Consider the following 19,940-nt stretch of genomic DNA (forward strand, 5'->3'; position numbering starts at 1 on the left):
GTACATGCAAAGCTGCTCTTTTACTAAATGCAACATAAGGTTATGAGCACATGAATGCATGCACAAGTATGACTATGATTTGATACTTTAAGTATATTTAAATGCAATCAATGTTTTACAATTATGTAAGTAACATTATAAATGCTTGACTGTAACTAGAAGATTGTCTACACAGTGTAGTATACTTTAAGTTACTATTAAAAGTCATTCAAAGAGGTAGTTGCCGTCCCTTCTAATACAAATTAACTGTATTTATTTGTTCTTGTTCCTTTCAATTTGACTAAGTATTACTTATGTTTGTTGTAAAAAGTAGTTGTTTTGTAAATACTTCTGTTATTATAGGTGAACAATTATAATAATAATAATAATATTTAAAAAAAAAAGAGAAGCAGTTGAAGGTGTTCAGTAAAATGTCTGCGCACCTGTTGCAGATGAACTCACTTCCGGTGGTTGATGATTACTGTAAACTTGCTGAAACGTCAAATAATAGCATTTCAAATTGGACTATTTCCATATGTCATCAGATCCCAGCTATAAACCCTATGCTTTGAGCGAAATGAAGACAGTTTCTGTGCCGGGATTAATGTTTGAAACTCCGGTGAGTCAATCACGTGACTAGTTGTTTGTTGTCAATGTGAAGAAAGTAGCACTAGGCTACTACACTTACTGCTCAATGAACATACTTTTATTAACTGCAATTAGGGTTACCTGAATTTTCCCAACGCCAGCAATGTGTTGCATAGCCTACTATATCTTTGTAGCGATGTTGTTAACTGATTGTTAATTGCATAGCTAATTGCTAACTTTGGCTATAGTGCTAATCGCAAATGCTATGGTTTGTTATTTGAAAAAGCTAACATCATGAAGCAATACAGGTGCATTGCATTGATTATGTTAACAATAAAGATGTTCTTGGTTTAAGGGGAGATAACACTTTGTAATGGTTTGTAAAACAGTGCACTGATTTTGTTTATAAAAATGTTAAGTAAGTGAGGAAGGGGTAATTAAATACACACTCATGTTTTAGCTGGAACATTCATATGTATACAAAGGGTTATAATTAGGAAAGAGGGAAATAGCTAGAATAAAAAAGAAATGTTTTTAAATAGCAATTGTGGTTTTATTATATAGTCATTGATCTTGCTGTTTATACATGCTTATTGGTTATAAATTACATTTAAAAAAAGTGGTTTATGAGGTATCATGTTAAAAAACAGAAAGACAACAGAATAACTTACTCTGCTCTATTTGTGTATTTTGTTTTAACCACAACATAGACCCTAGCCTGGTGCACGGTGTGGGAGCGGTACCTACCATAGGGTTTCCCCACAGAGGAGTCTGTCACCAGATAAGAACATGATCACACATCAACTCTACCCAGGAAGTCATACTAGTATAACAATATACACACAAAAGAACAAGGATCTAAAACTACTTAATTTAAAAAAGCATTCACTGAATGTTTCTACTCGAAGAAGACTTTACAATTATTATTATGTTGTTATTGCAGTGACGTAAACGTTTGTGATAAGGCACTCAATCCACATTGCTCCAGTGTAGATGTTTTGTTAGTGGAAGAACAGAAGGATGTGTACACACTAACAAGAAAAAGCCTAGAATCAATACATCTTTGTTTCCTCCAAACCCTTAAAACAGGTGCAAAATGGTTATGTTCGACCCTGTGCACAAGAATGTGTCTCTATAATGCCGCTATGAGCTGACTGACTGCTGATGCTGCCTAGAGCACTACTTAAGTACTAGTCATTCACTAAGAAGGGGATTTTTTTTATCAGATACTAGAAGTTATTAAGAAGCAATCATTGAGCATTGAGTTCTCCTGGACTTAATTGTTAAGACGGTTCAACTTGGGAGCCTGTTTCCCCTTAAAATGGCCCGACATGTCATATCAACAGATTCATCACAATCTAAAGATCCATATGATACGTGGCTTTGAGATTTCTTCAAAAGCTAAAAAGAAATATGAAACTGCAACGCTCTTCAAACTGTTTTTTAATATATATTTTTAAAACAATGTGTTTGAATTTTATAGTTGAGTCTGGAAGTTAAGCCATTTCTTACATTTTAAAGGGGACCTATCATGCAAAATGCACTTTTTGATGTCTTTTATACGTAAATATGTGTCCCCGGTGAGTCAGGGAACTCATGCAGCGTCAGAAAAATAAAACCCTCTCTCTTTTCCTCCGTACCCAAATCTCTCAAAAGGGGGGTACAACGGAGCTGATCCAGATTTACGTCCGATATGACGTCATCGGCAATGCAGACCCACAGCACTATCAGAAACGTTGCTATCAGAAACAATGCCCAACTGTTTTGGATGTAATATGGTCGGTGTTTACATTAGCATCGCTAACACTCAGAGCTAACCTATACTGGAGAGAGCATGTGTGTGAAGAAGCAGGAAATAAAAAGTAACTCACCTTGTGGTATAACCGGCAAGAGAGAAAGCCTTTGAGCTCCATACTGTTTCAGAAATAATCCTTGATAATCCATGATATGGCGTTTCATCACGGCAGTATCTGCCGGTAGAATCTCCAGCATGAGCAGGCATAAGCCCCTCTTTTTCTAATCTTTATTTAAAAAAAAAAAGCTTTATACCTAAAATCAGCACTTTTGAAACAGGAAGTGAAATAGAGGGATATGAGGCATGGCTAGAATGGGTGATCTGTTTGGTATCTAAATGCAATTTTTGGAGCGAAAAAACAACTAATATGCAAGGGACTGTACAGTATGTGTCTGGGTGGAGGTCGGAGTAAAAGGCGGGGTGGGACGAGAGGGAGAGGAGGGGGAGGGTGGTTATACAGACATGCTTGTCTTTGATAGCTCAGGTGGTCATCACCTGAGGGGAAAAGAGCGTTAATGGGCATTCTCAGCAGCAGACAAGCACAGGCTAGCGCTCCCTGCTCCCTGGCTGCCATAAACAGGGGGAAGTATGCATCATTAGATTAGGCTGAAGCTAACTACCTGCAGTCAAGCCTTCATCATACAGTAGCTTTGTGTGTGTGTGTGTGTGTGTGTGTGTGTGTGTGTGTGTGTGTGTGTGTGTGTGTGTGTGTGTGTGTGTGTGTGTGGGTGTGTGTGTGTGTGTGTGTGTGTGTGTGTGTGTGTGTGTGTGTGTGTGTGTGTGTGTGTGTGTGTGTGTGTGTGTGTGTGTGTGTGTGTGTGTGTGTGTGTGTGTGTGTGTGTGTGTGTGTGTGTGTGTGTGTGTGTGTTACAGACTCAACCCAACTGCTCTGTATGATTTGCTGGGTCAGATCTTGAAACACAGGACTGTGATTGGTTTCTTTTCGGAGTGATTACCTTCACCATAGATAGTTATTATTGTAGTAGATGATGTTATGTGTCAACATTTCGATTATAAGTAATTATATTGACAATGGGGTATGATGATTGATCATTGACAGAACACCTCAATTACATTATGAGACAATAAAGTTGGCTGTGAGAACTCAATCAGTGAAAAACCCAATTGATGAGTTCAGTTAAAGCTAAGATATTGAGTGGATCACATTTTGGCCTGCTGGGCATGAAAAGAAACAGGGCAATCACAAGGAAATAGTAAGATTAAACGTAAAACAACGGGTAGAGAAGTACAGAATGAGCGATCATGTTTGTCTTATCTTCCATGGAAAAAAAGAGAGATGAAGAGTTGAGAAATGCAGAGAGAAAGATGGCAAGAGAGGAATTTGCCTGAGAGGTGAATGAAGGAAGGTATGTAAAGTTGCCTGTCACTTCGAGGCGCCTGATAGCTCTGCTTAGGTGTCATCTTATCTCACTTCAGCAGATATTGCACCATATACCTAATATTCCTTGTTTAGGAATGGGATTGATCAAGCTGCATGCATGGAGAATTTAACCAATCCCTTAAAATGGACTTTTTGCCTTCTGTCTGACCTGTGAGAAGGTCAGAAAGGAAGAGATCTCTGTTAGAGATTCAGTCCAGAGGGCATCTACAGAGGAGAGCCAGGCTCATCCCTGCAGCAGTGGATTGACCTGAAGGAAAGATTTCTCCAAGGCTCCCTGGGAGGGAAGATTTACTGGATTCCTAATCACAGGTCGACACTTTGGAAACAGTTTCTCTGACCAATGGGAGAGGAGGCACAGATAATGCGTTGGCTTGTAAACTGCCATTTTGACAGAATGTAATGCCAGACATGTTCGGCATGTGTGGCTTTTGACACCACAAACTATGTTTTCCATTTTCTGAATAAGAAAAATAAGACTTATATGTGAAACTGTGAAGTATGAAATGTGTCAGTATCCGGTCAGTTCACCAATTCAAAGTTGTTTAAATCCATGTAGATGTAGAATGAAGTTACTCAGAAATATTCAGATGGGAAAAAAACGTTGTGAAAATGCTCATTCTGTGTGCAACATTTAAAAAAAAACATTATTAAGTAGTAGGCAGCAGTTTGACAGCTGTCTGTTCCCGATTTCATCTCATTCAAATTATTGCATTGAGCAGGAGGAGCAGTTGAGGACAGCCTATTAATAACCCCAAAAGTCCCCATTTGTTTTGCATTAAACCCGGTCTCCATCCATCCATCCATCTTCTCCCGCTTATCCGTGGTCGGGTCGCGGGGGTAGCAGTTCCAGCAGAGAGCCCCAAACTTTCTTTTCCCTGGCGACATCAACCAGCTCTGACCCGGTCTGTTACTCTGAAAATAATGTACGTGCTCTAAGAAGCACCAAGCTAAATATTATTACGCAGAATGACACCATCGGACCTACATGTAGTCATCCTTCAATTGTTCATCTGTTTCAAATGTAATATGCTGTATCAGCAATGGAGATGCAGTTCCTGATTGTTCTTTGTACCACCGTAACTGGGAGGATAGTGGTGGGGTTTAAACAGGTCAGACAGGTAAGTAGAAATTACAATATTTGTCAAATTTACCGTGACTTTTTATAAACCACGCAAACTCCGGTCTTCTTTCCAAATACAAACACAGAGACGGATCATTTTGTTACAGACAGGAGACCATCCTGCAATCAGATCCCACCAGTCATGGCACCGAATTGGGCTGAAGGGTGTGAAGTGGGGGAGTCAATGGCCTCTTTGCCCTTTCGGTACCTCTTCCTCGGACTACATTTTGACATTCATGTTTCCCAGATGATTAATCCTTGTTTCAATAATTGTTAATTATCTGACGTTTTGGGTCAGCCTTTCTGAGTTTGCCATTTTTGGATTGAGTAAAATGTCCTAAAAACTATGGATGGATTACATTAAATGGCAAAGACATTAATATCCAACTAAAGATGAGTAACTATGATTCTCTATCATAGTTACAGTTGCATTAACATCAAAGCATCATGCTGCTCAGAGCACAGCTGTGAAGCACTGTAGGGTCACGAGGTGTGTGGCTGTAGACAGTTGAGACCAGGGATACATTAATGCATGCTAGTTGACTTATACATCCCTGTTTAAACATCTAAGAATACTGTAATTCTAAGAATACAACAAGAAAAAAGCATTGCAAAGTTTATACAGGGCAAACGCTTATGTGGAAGCTTTTATATACAAACTTTCAATAAAAGATAGCCGCCCCTTATAATCTTCAACATCTATACATCATCATTATATTTTTCTTTAGCCTCTTTGATAATGATGTGCGTGAGTTATCAGTAGGCATCTGTACACCAGTAGCTAATATGTAATCCAAACCATTTCTGTTTGTTTAACCTCACCATTTATCCCTTGAATTGCGATTAAAAAAATGGGCCTCCCCAATTTAAGTGGTGATATTTCACAATATTCCACAAAATGAATTTGCAAGATGCAACAGGTACTGTACAGCTTTCATGACTGTCTGCATACCAATGTGACCGCAGTCTAACTATTACTCTCGTTATCTCTGCCCCCTCCGGCACCATGCAGGATAGGAAAACCTGTGTTCTCTTTCCCGAAAAAACTCTTCTTTAAAACTTCTGTGAAATATGTACATTTGTTTGTGTTTACCCCCAAAGCAAAGTCTTTTTATGACAGGAATATCATCTATAAAAACCAGCGTGAATACAGGATTCTGAAAGATTGTGTTATGTATTTTTTTCTTGAGTGATTAGACATGAAACAGCACGGTATTATCTGCTGTTGTACTGAGACAACACTCAGTTGTGTTCTCTCACACGCCACCTGAGCACTGGCAGTGTTTTGTTAGAGAGATTGATGCCTGTGTGTTTATCTGTCGTAAACCCTGTTGTGTGTGGCAGTGCGCAGCTTTATTCTGACAGACAGATGCTCAATATTCGTATTCATAAACACAAGCAGCAATCAGCATAAATCATGTCATTCATTGCACTTTATATGCTTTGAGAAATATTATTTTAACGACAGGTTGATTTGATGTTATTTCTGGCTAATTGTCTAACTTGTCACTGATGCACACGCTTATGACTCACAAGCAACACGCCCAGATAATGGTCTTATTGCAGTGGGAAATTTACCAAACTCTTCACAATGACTTGCGGGAAGCTGAGGGAACTGTAAGGATGTTTGCACTCAAGTTGTTTAAGATTTTTCCAAATCAATTCTGAAAAACAGCTTCACCTGACATAAAACCATTTTTCTAGATTACATCAACAACAAGAGAAAGAAAATGAAGTCTGATTCCTGTCTGGTTTCCTCCGTGACACAATGTGAACAATGACAAAATGATATGCTGTTCGTGTGTGGGATTGAAAATTGTCTGTGTTAATGAAAACTACATTTAAACCTACATTTACCCAAATTACAGATACAAAAAAAAGTTTTTATACAACAAATCTGCCACACATCCTACATTTAGGTTCAAGATTATAATGTATATTATGATATCAATTGTATCACAATATGAAAATGTATGTTGACATTGTCAAAGTAGTGTTAATTCACCCATAGGTTTATTAAGTTGTTGTTAGGTTTTTAGCCTACATGTATTTACCATGTTCAACTATTTTTGGTATAAAAGCTGTTAGATGGACTTATGGACCGATGGAAGGACTCCAAGATACAACTCTACCAGTAAGTCGCTCTTAATAATCTCTCTGTTTGTGTTCTCGCCCTACTTTCACCACTTGCAACAGGTGTGCTTTCTCACAACGTTGGCAGATCACCATGCACCTGCCACATCTGACCTTGAATACACACATAAATGGCTGATCCAGTGTACAGCTATGCCACAGACAGCAAACAGACGACGATCATTTCCAAACAAGATGAAGGCTTCCTTGGTCTTCTTACTGGTAGTCTGCTCTCTTTGCAGGACTGAAGCTGAAGGAGGTTAAAATGAGCTGGTGCTTCAGACTGACGTCTGGGCTGAGCTGAGGGCTTTGAGAGACATGGTGGTGGAGCAGAAAGTAGAGCTGAGGCACCTGAAGTCCAGAGTAACCGCTGCTGAGAGCCTGGTGGACGCCTTGGAGAAGGAGAATACAGGTAAACCGTAAGAAAAGACTCGCTTCATAACAAAATATATGAAGCTGAGTTTACATGATCACTCTGTCACAGCCATGGAGGCCAGGATGACTGCTGCTGAAAGCTTGGCAGAGGAACTGCAGATGGAAAATGACGGTAAACACTTGGCCATCCTTTCATTATAAACAACCATAACTTTTGCAAACTTTTTTGGATTGATTCCAAAAAAGTAAACCTTTATCACCTTTTCTGTCATTTAGCTCAAGCTACAGAGCTTGCAGTTGCTCAGCTGGAGCTCAGCAGTCTGCAGATAAGACTGACAGTCAGTGAGGAACGTGTGGAGGAGCTGGAGAAACAACAGGAAGGTAATGTTAAAGGTTTATGAACTTTGTGCATGTAGCTACTGTTGTGTCTGTGGCAGAGCAGGAACCTCAAAATACCAGGGTTTTGTGCATGTGCCATGTATTTACCCCATTTATATGCAGTATTTTTGTGTTGAATAATTGAGGTTTAAATGGACAGTCTTGCACTAATGTACATTTATCAAAGATATATTTAAGTGACTGTTATTTTGTATATATTGTGCTTTTATTTATGTCTTAATGTGTCTGTTGATTGTGTATATATATATATATACATATTTGTATATATATTTGTATTTTGTATTCAGGATTTTTGGAATGGTATTTCGATCTCTCTGTTGAGTTTGACTAAACCTTAACAATATGGTTGTGCTTTTGTTCTATTTTTATGTCCCTTAAGTTCAAGCTACAGAGCTTGCAGTCGCTCAGCAGGAGCTCAGCACTCTGGAGCTAAGACTCACCGTCAGTGAGGGCCTCATCATGGAGCTGGAGCAACAGCAGGAAGGTTAAGGTTTTTGTTATCATTTGTGTGACATATTAATTGTGATATGTGTGATGTGATTTGTGTGCAAATGGTTATGAATGAGTGGCTCGTGATTTTAGGACAAGAGATGGACATACAGGAACTTCAAAATACTAACATAGGTAAATTATTTTTTCCTCTCTGTGTTTTGTGCAAAAATGTTGTTATATGTCAGTATGTGTTGAGAAAGAACACATTCTGAATTGATTTTGTATTTTTGACTTTGCCACAGTGAGGAAACTGGCCTTTTCTGCCTCCCTTCTGACATCTGGTCAGGGTAACACAGAGAAAGAAGATGCTCCACTCCTCTACAAAAATGTATTTACGAACATTGGAAACCACTACAACCTAGACACAGGTATTTGGCCTTTTAAAAATAAATTAACCACTTGGTCTAATTCTCCACTTCTATCAGTTGAGACTTTTCTTTCTGTCTGTGTTTAGGTTACTTCACTGCACCAGCAAGAGGAGTGTATTACTTCAGATTTACTGGCCATCTAGCACACTCTGACATATCTATGATAATGAAAATGTTCATGAACGAGGATCTTATAGTTACCTCAGGTCACCATAACTATGGGTCAAATTATGCTGATGTATCCAATGGTGTAGTGTTGCAGTTAGAAGTGGGAGATGTTGTTTCAGTACAACTTAGGGGAAAGGTTTGGGACGACCATTACCACAGAACAACCTTCAGTGGCTTTCTGCTCTTTTCTTTATAAGACACAATGCAAACATGAGAGTTAATGCAGGGCCTAAATTGTGTTATTTCACCAAATAACAAATGTGTGTCTTAGTAACAATACAAAGTGCATAAAATAATAAATAAATCAAGTTTGATGAGCTGTGGTCCCCCATTGTTTATGTATTGTTTGTTTTTGGTTAGTCATTTGCCAGCCGAACAGTCTCTCAATGTTTGCTGTAGTCTGAGATCATAGGATTATGCCATGTTTTCGCCTTAAATAGATCAAGCTGTTAGAGCATGTGAAGATGATTCAGTCATAAGTCATTGGGCATTAAAAGCTCCCCTCCAGATATTTCTAAGACATTTAAATACACTACTTGGAATGATAATGTGTGTCTTATTTTCAACAAAATAAATTCACTTTCTGTTTTAAGGTGTTCTCTTTCTCCCTTATTGAAAGTTCCAGGTTTTACGAATATGTAAATATTGTGTGTTCAATTGAGTCAATGTTAAGTGTATTCAACTAGAGGCATAACATTTCACATCGTACTTGTAAATGGCATATTTGACTTTAATCGGCTTCCGAAGAAGTTTTGTTTACAGTTACTTTAGATGTAAGGTAAGCATGATTATAATCCCAAGGGGAACTTTAACTAAAAAAAGATTGATTGATTGATTTACTGCATTTTTCTAAAAATGTTAAGCTTTGAGCCTCTCACACTGAAATGTAAGCCTATTTGTATAACATAGTGTGTGTATAGTATGTAGGACAGATGCTACTGTAGAGGTAGCTAAACTACACCTTATTAGTGAGAATGAGGTCAATCTTTCCAAAACAAAGCCTTCCACAAAGACCCACTTTGGATGAGGTGGACACATTACGTTATGAAACAAAAGGGGGGGGTGGGGGACCCAACAAATTCCTTAGATAAAAGTGGAAGAAAATGACATCTCATGAATGTGATCATTGTTTCCTTTCCTTTGGTGTTTCACATCATAAACCTCCCGGAATGCAGCTGCATCAGAGTTTGAGCTTTGACTAAATCCAGTTAGACTCTTTGTTGTGCAGTCATTCAGATCGCACAGGTACACACACACACACACACACACACACACACACACACACACACACACACACACACACACACACACACACACACACACACACACACACACACACACACACACACACACACACACACACACACATACACTTACACTTACACAACGCCACACCTCGGTTATCAGTCATCTACTATGGGTCTGATAACCATAATCAACGCACAACACAAAACCATGTGAGCTAGCCCCTCCATTCACTGTCAGTGTCTGTGGTGAATTCTTTCTCTCTTTCTTTTGAATGCCCTCTACTTTCCCTGTTATGTCCCACAATGCACAGAGAAGACTATCAGCTGAAATTGATCTACAAGCTATCAGCTGCACTCACAGCAAAACTTCACACCCTCGCTGGCAGATATAACGGTGACACTTTGAAACTGTGGGTAGCATTATCCCATATCTTTGAGGTTTGTCAGTTGTTAAAATACCTTATGTTTTAAAAGAAAATGGAGGCCAGTATCAAGCTAAGGCGCTCAAAGGAATAATTCAGCTGTGTTTATGGAAAGAGCCTGGAGTGCATCAGAGACGCGGTGTCTCCTTTGAATCTGATGAGGAGTTTAGATCAGACCTGCAGCTATGGTTCAGCTAAGGAGCGCTGTTAGTCTGATCAAACAGCTGCCAATATGAAAAGGACTGCCATATCCTCTCTGCAGCCGGGGGCTGTGTGAAATGAATACAGCTTCTCTGATTTCCCTCTCACAGGCACCTCTTGGGTTGGAAACATTTTTTCATAATTACATTTAATTCTATGTTGTGTCCCCACAGTGCCACTATTAAGGTTAAGGCTATAAGCTGACGGAGCCTTTCAACCTTTGTTATCAGGGCTTTAGCTCATTTAGAGGTGGTATCATTGATCCGACGCTAAGAACACAAGAAAATAAATACTCGCATCCCTGTTATTTTCAATATTTCAATCATTCCCATGAAAACAGTGTCTTTTAATTGACTGTGTATGATGTTGTGAATTCCCCTTTTGTTTGGCATAATTTAGTAGTTGATGAATCAGATGGTGTTTGGATTGGATCTTAGTTATGAGTCTTTAATGAGAGAGGGTATTCTAAATTTGAGAACGTTAGTCATTGTTTCATTAAGGTAGTCTATCATTAGTTTTGACTTCTCCTTGGAAGATTAAGATGTGAAGGCTCCTAAAGCTGTGACAGTGCCAGGAAGGCTGCGTGCCTTCTCTATTTCACTTACAGCTTTTGCAAAAGGATCTATTGAACTGTGAATGTTTTGGATAGAGCTGAGTTCACCACAAAGGACCCTGTAAAGTAATCACTGAGATGTGTAGACATCTTCTTGGTGGATCAGGATTCTGTTGGTAAACGGACACAAAAAACAGCCAGGGGCAGGAGGATATTTTTGAAAAGTTGGTGAAAGTGTACATAAACCCTCATGCCTCCACTTGCATTCATGTGATCTCCCACACACAAACACACAACAAGGGCATGACGGTATTTCTTTTGACTTTAAAATGAAAGGACAGATTCATTAAAGGATTATAAAGTCAGCTCTAGAAAAAAGAATCAGCATTTTCTGAGATTACTATCAAATCTTCACAGATAATAACTAATTATGGGGTAATTTATAACAATAACATTACAGCAATTGCAAAGTAAACAAAAAAAATCAAGTATTTTGTTCTCATGTTCTCAATGACCTGATTACGGTACATTTGTCTCAGTCTACCCTTTTATTAGCACAACTGTTGGTCTTAATAATTTGTACATGATACTATAACATTCAAATTCAGTCTCATAGGATCATTTGATAGTTAGGCATTATAGCAGTGTATAATACAGTTGTGTGCATGTGGGAGCCCCCAGTAGGTGCCATTAGTCTTCAACTGTTCTCCAAAAACATGTTAGGTGCAAGCTAAGGCCCCAAGGCTAGCTGAGAGTAAATGTGCATTCCTTTCTGCCTGATTTAAAAGAGAAGTCTCATCTTTTTGTATGCACTTAGTTGATCAGAGATGAGCAGGAGGCATTCCATGATCAAAATCACAACTACAACAAGGTAGAAGTCATATGACACCTTTGGGAAATGTAAAGGCTTTAATGCTGATTTCTTGAAGGCTTAGATGCTCAAGGGAAAGTATGAAAAACGTGTTGAGAGATGAAAGATAGGAGCTGATTTTAGATGTAGTTAAAGACCGTGCTTAAACTAGTGGAATATTCCATTGACAGCAAATAAACCTATGTTCTATATCGTTTACATAAAGAAGAACATTGTGTAGCAATACAAAAGAGCCTGAAACCAGATGTACATATCTTCCTTTGCTGCCCATGTGCAGAAGTCTTGGTGCAGGGAACAAACACACAAAGAACCACACACACACACACACACACACACACACACACACACACACACACACACACACACACACACATGCTGAGACTCATGCACAAGCACAGGTATGCACACAGAGGGCAGCTCTGAGCCAACAATTCAGTGGAAATGAAGCCCTGCACTGTGGCCAGAGCCTGCAGATGCATATCTGCTCACAACCCTGTTAACACCTGATTGTACTTGCATTCAAATGCTGAACATTGTAATTGACCAGACAACAGATGGGCTGCACAAGCAAAAACGTAGGAATGTTTTTATTAGCTTAAACTTGAGTCATGTTCAAAATCCCACTAAATAAGCTGCATGGTGAAAGCTAAAAGGTTGGTGACCAAGGTCAGAAGTATGTAACAAAAGGACACTCTCATTGATGCAAGACACCCTAAACAGCCAGACTCAGCCAGTCTCACCCAGTTTAAGACTGCAGTTCAGCTCAAAACCTGGGGCACCAGGTTCTTTACTTATTTTCTTCTTTCACCTGAATACATTTTCAAAACCTGAAACTTGTTGACTGGAGAATATTTTCAGCAAAATACTGGAAAGGCTTCTCACTGATCTGCTTGTGATAGTGTGACTTTTTGTTTTTCTGGTTGGAAGGGGAGTCTTTGTGAATTAAGTACATAGCCCTGATCAAAGGACAATGTTACGTTGTGATACTGTTTACATGAGGTTAAGCTAACAAGATACAACGTGGTAATTAATGTGCTTAAGTGCTTTTAGGCAAATTTGGTTAGCTTGGACAGAGCCAGGCTGGCTGTCTTTGTGCTAAGCCGGCTGTAGCCTCATATTTATCTTACAAACATTTAAGTGATATCAATCGTCTCATCTTACTCTTGGCAAGAAAGTGAATAAGCATAGTTGCGTACGGTTATCTAAAGCGTTCCCGTGTATGTATTTATCAAAAATGTCAAACCAATTTATGAATTTTATCTAACTTGAATGTCTGCAGTTCTACACTGCTGCTGAAATTACTTTTCGTTCCTAGCGGTGGTGCTACCTGACGTCGTCTGATAAAAACTACCTCTTGTAAAGAATCAGTATCCCGCTTAATGTGAATCAAATACTTTTAGATTTTGTGCGTGAGTTACAACCAAGTTACATGAGGCGGTTTCATCTAAAAAAAAGACTAAGAAAAATAAAAACAATGACGCAGACTTATTTACCTTGGCTTGGTGCTTATCTATCTTGATGATATTTGTTAACAGTTGGGTGGCCCTTAAGGTTCCTGAGAGCCAAAACATGGATATACAACTGTGCCTATCTACTGTATGTCAATCTCAGTCAGGCTTTGAAGTTGCAGTTCTGGAAACATTTTGTTTATTATTTTATGTTTGTCCTCGCTTTTCAAATCAAGTCACCATGTTGTTTGTGAGGTATATAAATCTTTCAACAGCAAACAGCTCAGTGAGATTTATGACTTCTGACGTACCTGGTGGTTAAGGTGACATTAAGTCATGCATGTGCATTTTCTTCCTGTTCTGTTGTTGTTTAACATGTGGCCTTTTCCTTTATTGCAAGGCAGTCTATTGAACCAGTTTCAAGCTTCCTGCTAACATTCATATTTTTACCTGCAGGGCTGTGTTTTCTATGTTTTCGCTCTACTCTGCCTCATTGACTCTAATATGGGCTTCCTGAATGGGTTATCGTCAGACTTGTTCTCACAGGAGCTGATGACTCAAAATGATTTCAAAGATGCATGATGAGAATGCAGATCTTTGTGGTTGAAACAACCGCATTTGTTGTGATTAATCCTACGGACCCTAATCAAAACTTCAAGGAAAGTTAAAAGTAGCAATACATACAAAACGGCAGCTGTGTTTCTGTCTTCTGTACTTTGGGCCACATTAAATGCCCCAGGGGCCTGAGGTAAATGTGTTCACTGTTCAACGCCCAGTCACGTTCCCTCCAACTCAAATCGGTTATGCAAAACACAAAAGCTTATGAAGACAACTAAATTAGTGTAAATAAGAGTCACTCCAGAGAGAAACAATTGGGAATTAGGTCTCCGGAGTTTAGAAGCTAACAATGCAAAAAAACATATTGTTATATTAACATACATCTTGCCATGCTAGCAGTTTGGCTTTACATTGAAATGCTGTTCTGTCACTCTGTCTGCCACATTGATCCAAACTAGAAATATTTCAGAAAGTTTTGGATAGTTTTCCATGACATAATTGCACATGTATAATTGGTCCCCAGAGGATGAAGCTGTATTTTTCAAGTGAAATAGAATAAATGCAGCCCTTTTTTTGGCATTTAAAAATGATGGGTCTGTGCAGGATGTTCCATGTCGTGCTAGTTGTGATTCTCTTTGACCAAACAATCGACTGCAGTGTTTTTACTTTACTCTTTAGTATCGGCTCACTTCTAGTGGAACCATATCGAATGATACCAGAAAAAGGACCAGGTATTTTGAATAACTTTTTGCCAAAAAAAAAACCAAGCAACTTCAGTCGAGTCAAGTTGAAACATGCCATATAGCATGCAGAGGAAGTGAGTAAATGTATTGTGAAAATTGTTATCATATTTCTAACTGAACTTCTGCCGGTTATGTTCAAACTGAATATGTTAGCTTGAGGATGTTAGCATGTAGCTTAAAGCAGTGTTCTAACCAAAGACAGGAAGAGGTTATTGTGTGTCTGTAGACTCTAAGTCTTGCTCACTATGCTTTACACATGGTATCATTTTGTGTCAATCAAAGGCTGCATTTGTTAACCTGCAATAATCTATTTGTGTGTTGCTTCACATCTCTTCAGCTGGCGGAGGGCATTCCTCACAGACTGCTGGGCTCTCCTGGGCAACCAGCTATGGTATGCATGATGTCTACTCTTAAGTGTATTTGTGTTAGGGTAATACATGTTCTGTGGGTGAGCAATGGGCAGAGTTGTATAATAATGAAGAGTTGAGGCTTGCCTTGATAGAAACAATGTCACCCAAGTAATGAGCTGGCTTCAAGTGTTTGTTATTTCAAAAGGCATTTTTTCTCTTCAAGCTGCAATCGTCATACAGTACAGTTGTGGACTGTGCTGTGGCATGTTGTACTCAAAGGAAAAAGCTGAGAGGGATTTGTTATTGGCATTCTGGAAAATACAGTCAGTCAAAAAACACACCCAGAATCCAAAAATAGTATGACTGAATGTAAAGTTGGAACACAAAATGATTTGATAGATTATTTCCAGATTAAGCTTTATATCTGTGCAAGGATATTTAGTGATTAAGGCCATTGCATATAAATCTGCCTTTCTGACTGAATGTAATTGATTGTTTCCTACTATCTGGAAGTGTCCAGTTTTTGTTTGTTTTCTAGCCATGATTGTTTGACAATGTACTCCCATTTTGGCTGTTCATGGGATTTAAAATGTCTTGTCTGATGCACTTACCTTTGCTAGACTTCACTAACAACATATCTGTTCTTTTTTTCTAGGCTTGAATTGGATGCATTTCTTCTTTTAAATGATGGACCTTTTAAAATGAAGACGTTCCAGCACACAAGAACAGGCAGGAATCACCACATGCGGTGAAGTTATGACGTGACAGGTATGTCTTAAACAAACTCTGCTATTTGCATGAGTGAGAAGAGTATAAACATTGATATACAAACAAAAGTGTTTACCACATATCGATTATCAGTTGTGAATGTAATGAGAAGCTGCCAAATCCATCTTTTGTGTCACACTGTGTGCCTTGGAGCTTAAGTTTCCAATAAAACAAAGCACAAGGCGACTCATCTCAACACCTGGGGCTATTTAAAGCACATTGCTGCACTTTGGCACGTTCCATGCACTACATGTTGTCTTTTGCCACATGATTAGAAACACTTCATGACTGTTTGTACAATCAGACAAGTGTTAAACAACATGTGTTTTCTTATCGTACGAAAATGTGTTTACTTTAAAGTCATCAGACAGATTATTGACTTTTTCCTTTTGCAGCAAGCATCTGGAGTTTTGATGTTAAATCATTGTGTTCTTGGGTGTTAATATTGGAGGATTAACCTGGCACCCCTTTTATTGCTGTTCTCCTACACATGAAAAGAAGCGTCCATGTACAAATACAGTTATGCAAGTTGGCACAGAACTCTGAAGGAATGTGCTGCTCTTCTTTTTATTGAATGCATAAATTCAGGAAGTCCAAACATTGGCCGACAGTGCTCACCATACAGAAACATTCTCAGAAATCATGTAACCGAATGTAAATGTGTGCACTCAGTCAATCCTACTCATCCATGCTGAGGTGATACCTCTGTCAGTGTGGCCCTCTCAGATGGAATTACTGTCATAGTTGGCATGATGACTTTCTTCAGGTGATAAAAGAGGTGTTGATACAGAAGCATCTGGCAGGCCTCTGAGCTCCAGACAGATTCTGCTCTCACCCAAATCTATCAAACCACAGACAACATCTGTTTGGGCTGTAGATTAGACTAGTTAGCTTATATTGTGAATTGCAATAGCTTGTATCTTGTGCAGAACAAAATATTGATTTTGTTGACACAACTTAGATTAATCAACTTCACCCTGTAGAGGAGGGTTCGTACTCACCTAAGCCATCTTCATCATCTCCTCCGCAACCTTGAAACTGCTGGGTTTTTCCTGAATATGTTGCCCAAGGCTTGCTTTCGAAAGGTTTTGATTGATCGCTAGGATTTAGGGAGGAATCTCGCACAATTTAACACAAATCATGAAAGACTTTGTGAATAAACCACTGGGATGTGTGTTGCCAGTGGCATTTCGAGTTGTACGCCGTTTGAAACAGAGTGCAACACTGCAACTTGGTCTTATTGGTGATGTTGACAGATATCTTAATTGAGCTTTGACTGATTAAGTTTGTATCAAACAAAGGCTGACAGCCAATTTGACTGCTATGTCAGATTGAACCTGTTAGAAACTTCCCAGCCTTGGTATCAAACAGACAGGTAAGAAAATGAAAGATGACCATGTAACCCCTCAGTGTTTCTTCTGTACCTCAGTGTTCGCACGCAGGTACACACACACACACACACACACACATATATAAGCATGCAAAGACACTTCTGTCTCTGATGTGGCCAAAAACCCCGGAGGGACCAAAGCCATTTTTCATGTAATTACAGAAAACCTGCCTGACTGGCTTTGAGGCAGCTTGTGAAAGGAGGGACCATGTCTCTCTTACATTGTACAGTACATCTAACCAGTTGGTATAAGCTAAAGGTTATTTTACTTGTTTGACTTTCAGTCGTTTGGCCAGTTTTGTCGCCCCTGATGATTATTTCTTATAGCAGAATTTATGTTGGAAACAGTGTTCTTTTGTAAAAGATAGAGCTGATATGATCCAGGACTTTTGGTCTTTTGTCTTCTGTTGACAATATAGCTTTACCGATCCACCGAGGTTTCACCTGAGCTCTGTGTTCTCTTGTCTCGTCCCCATCTTTTATCCCGCTCGTTGATTCAGTTCAAGCTTTCAGCCTTGCTGCTCATGCATGTGTTCACGATAATGGAATTGTATTGTGGAAATACACAAATATATCATCATACGACCAAACGCTGACAACTGCAGTCTGTTACAGAGAGGGACAGTAGTAGAAAGGAATTTCCCCCAGGACAGATCAGTACGGACTCAGTGAACTGACGCTGTCTTAGAGGTGTGCTGCAAGTCTGCAGCAGCAACTGAAGTAGGCAGCTCTGAGGTAATGTTTGTCTCTGTCTCCCTTCAAGATAAACCTGTCATTAGAGCACAGACGAACCTGTCACATTCTGACATTCTGACCTTTTTATTCCTACTCGGAGAAATGGGGCAAATTTATGAGAATACTTCTGTGATCCAATCAATGCAACATGAGCAGCGGGGCAGGCTCTTGTTTATAATGGTCTCTGACTCTAGGGGGCAAATATTCATTTTTCACTGTCTGATGATAAATGAGACCATTACTTTTTTTTTTACATTTGATGCCTCATAAAAATATTAAGTTGTTGTTTGTCCGCTTAGGTTGCTCAGGAGTTTTTATACTCCTTGCAGCTTTTGTATTTAAAACCAAGACAGAATATTTGACTGTTTGTCTGTCTGGAACTCACGAACACTGTGGATGCTCGTGATTTTAAGATCAGCTTGATTCAGCTCAGTTGTTTGATGTCTTGAGGCATCTCCCATTGCTGCCTTTGAAGGCCTGCCACCTGCAGCAACCCTCCACCTGTTACAGGACGTCTACTGATTTATCTTGTAAACATTGTAGCTAAATTGTTTTCCTTCAGCATGTACTTTACAACTTATTTGTTGGATTCTTCAAGGAATTCATATGATTTATAAACGTTACAATGCATCATGCAACAACTGTCAGACAGCCTGAGCTTTGTCATTTTCTCGACTCGTATCAAACTATTTATCGCCATAGCAAGCAGCTGGCTTAGCATAAAGTTTAAGAAATCCACAGTATGTATCCACAGGTGTTGGTGGAGACCAAAACTGAGCTAAGAAAGAGAGAAACGTTAATTTTAGATGAACATGCATTGAGCAAATGTTACGCCCCTGATAAAAGGGAAGAATTTTGACAAGAGTCAAAGTTAGGTTTCATTCGCCGGTACTTTACTCGAGTGAGTCAACAAATGCAACACCTTTCAATAGCACATACAACTTGGCTATTAACACTGTATTTCAATCATGAGACTCCTTAATTACCACAATATCATTGATAAGATAATATAATTGACAACATAGCAGAACCCTCACAGAATTATTTAACTAAAATATAAAGACAACATATTACATATAACTGTGTGCATACTAGAGATGTCCCGATCCCGATCCCCGGATCGGATCGGCCCCCGATACTGGGTTTTAAGGTGGATCGGGATCGGCAGATCCAATTAAATGTCATGGCCGATCCATAGTTAATATTTCCCATGATTCCATTGTTACGTTGTTACGTTGTTTGTCGTTGTTGTTCTATTGCATCAGCCGCCATTATCGAGTTGGAAAAGTGGAACGGACACATATCGCTAGCTAGTTAAAATGTCTGCAGTTTGGCATCATTTTAAAATAACTACAAGTGAGTCGCCGACTGCGACATGCAAAGTCTGTGGTGTGGAAGTCTCATGAGGTGGTGCTAACAGGGTCTCCTACAACACCACAAACCTAATAAAACATCTTAAAAAGCACCACCCCGACGAACACGCCGCCTACTGTAAAGCGACAGCGTCTGCGACTGATGGACTCCATCAACAAACACTGCGGGACAGCTTGAACCGAAAGGCTTTACTTCCTCGAGACTCCGAGAGATTTCGCAAGATTACTGAGCTGATTGTGGAGTGCATAGCAGGGGACAACCAGCCAATTTCACTTGTGGAAAACTCCGGTTTTTGTCGTCTAATAAATTATTTGGGTGCCTGTCTATTTCTTAATGTATACGAAATTAAATGCTGTTTGCCAACACAAAAAGTGATATCGGAAATCGGTATCGGAAAACCGGTATCGGGAAATATCGGGATCGGATCGGAACCTATATGAAAATATCGGAATCGGATCGGA

General features: G+C 39.3%; 1 protein-coding gene across 3 annotated transcripts; it reads left to right on the top strand.

Annotated features, from left to right (window-relative positions):
- Positions 1–457: 457 nt before the first annotated feature.
- Positions 458–9,323, top strand: LOC117543099 (complement C1q and tumor necrosis factor-related protein 9A-like). 3 transcript variants are annotated; one of them, XM_034211164.1, is made up of 8 exons: positions 458–598; positions 7,260–7,429; positions 7,502–7,564; positions 7,669–7,773; positions 8,171–8,275; positions 8,374–8,415; positions 8,526–8,651; positions 8,738–9,323. In XM_034211164.1, exons 2-8 carry the CDS (start codon positions 7,336–7,338, stop codon positions 9,013–9,015), a joined length of 813 nt encoding a protein of 270 aa, XP_034067055.1. In that variant the 5' UTR covers positions 458–598; positions 7,260–7,335; the 3' UTR covers positions 9,016–9,323. The 3 variants fall into 3 exon arrangements, with proteins under 3 accessions (XP_034067055.1, XP_034067054.1, XP_034067053.1); XM_034211163.1 differs by lacking the exon at positions 458–598 and adding an exon at positions 6,542–7,018; XM_034211162.1 differs by lacking the exon at positions 458–598 and having other exon boundaries at positions 6,542–7,429.
- Positions 9,324–19,940: the final 10,617 nt, after the last annotated feature.

The sequence above is a fragment of the Gymnodraco acuticeps genome, unplaced genomic scaffold (genome assembly GCF_902827175.1).
Source record: "Gymnodraco acuticeps unplaced genomic scaffold, fGymAcu1.1, whole genome shotgun sequence".
Lineage (NCBI taxonomy): Eukaryota > Metazoa > Chordata > Actinopteri > Perciformes > Bathydraconidae > Gymnodraco > Gymnodraco acuticeps.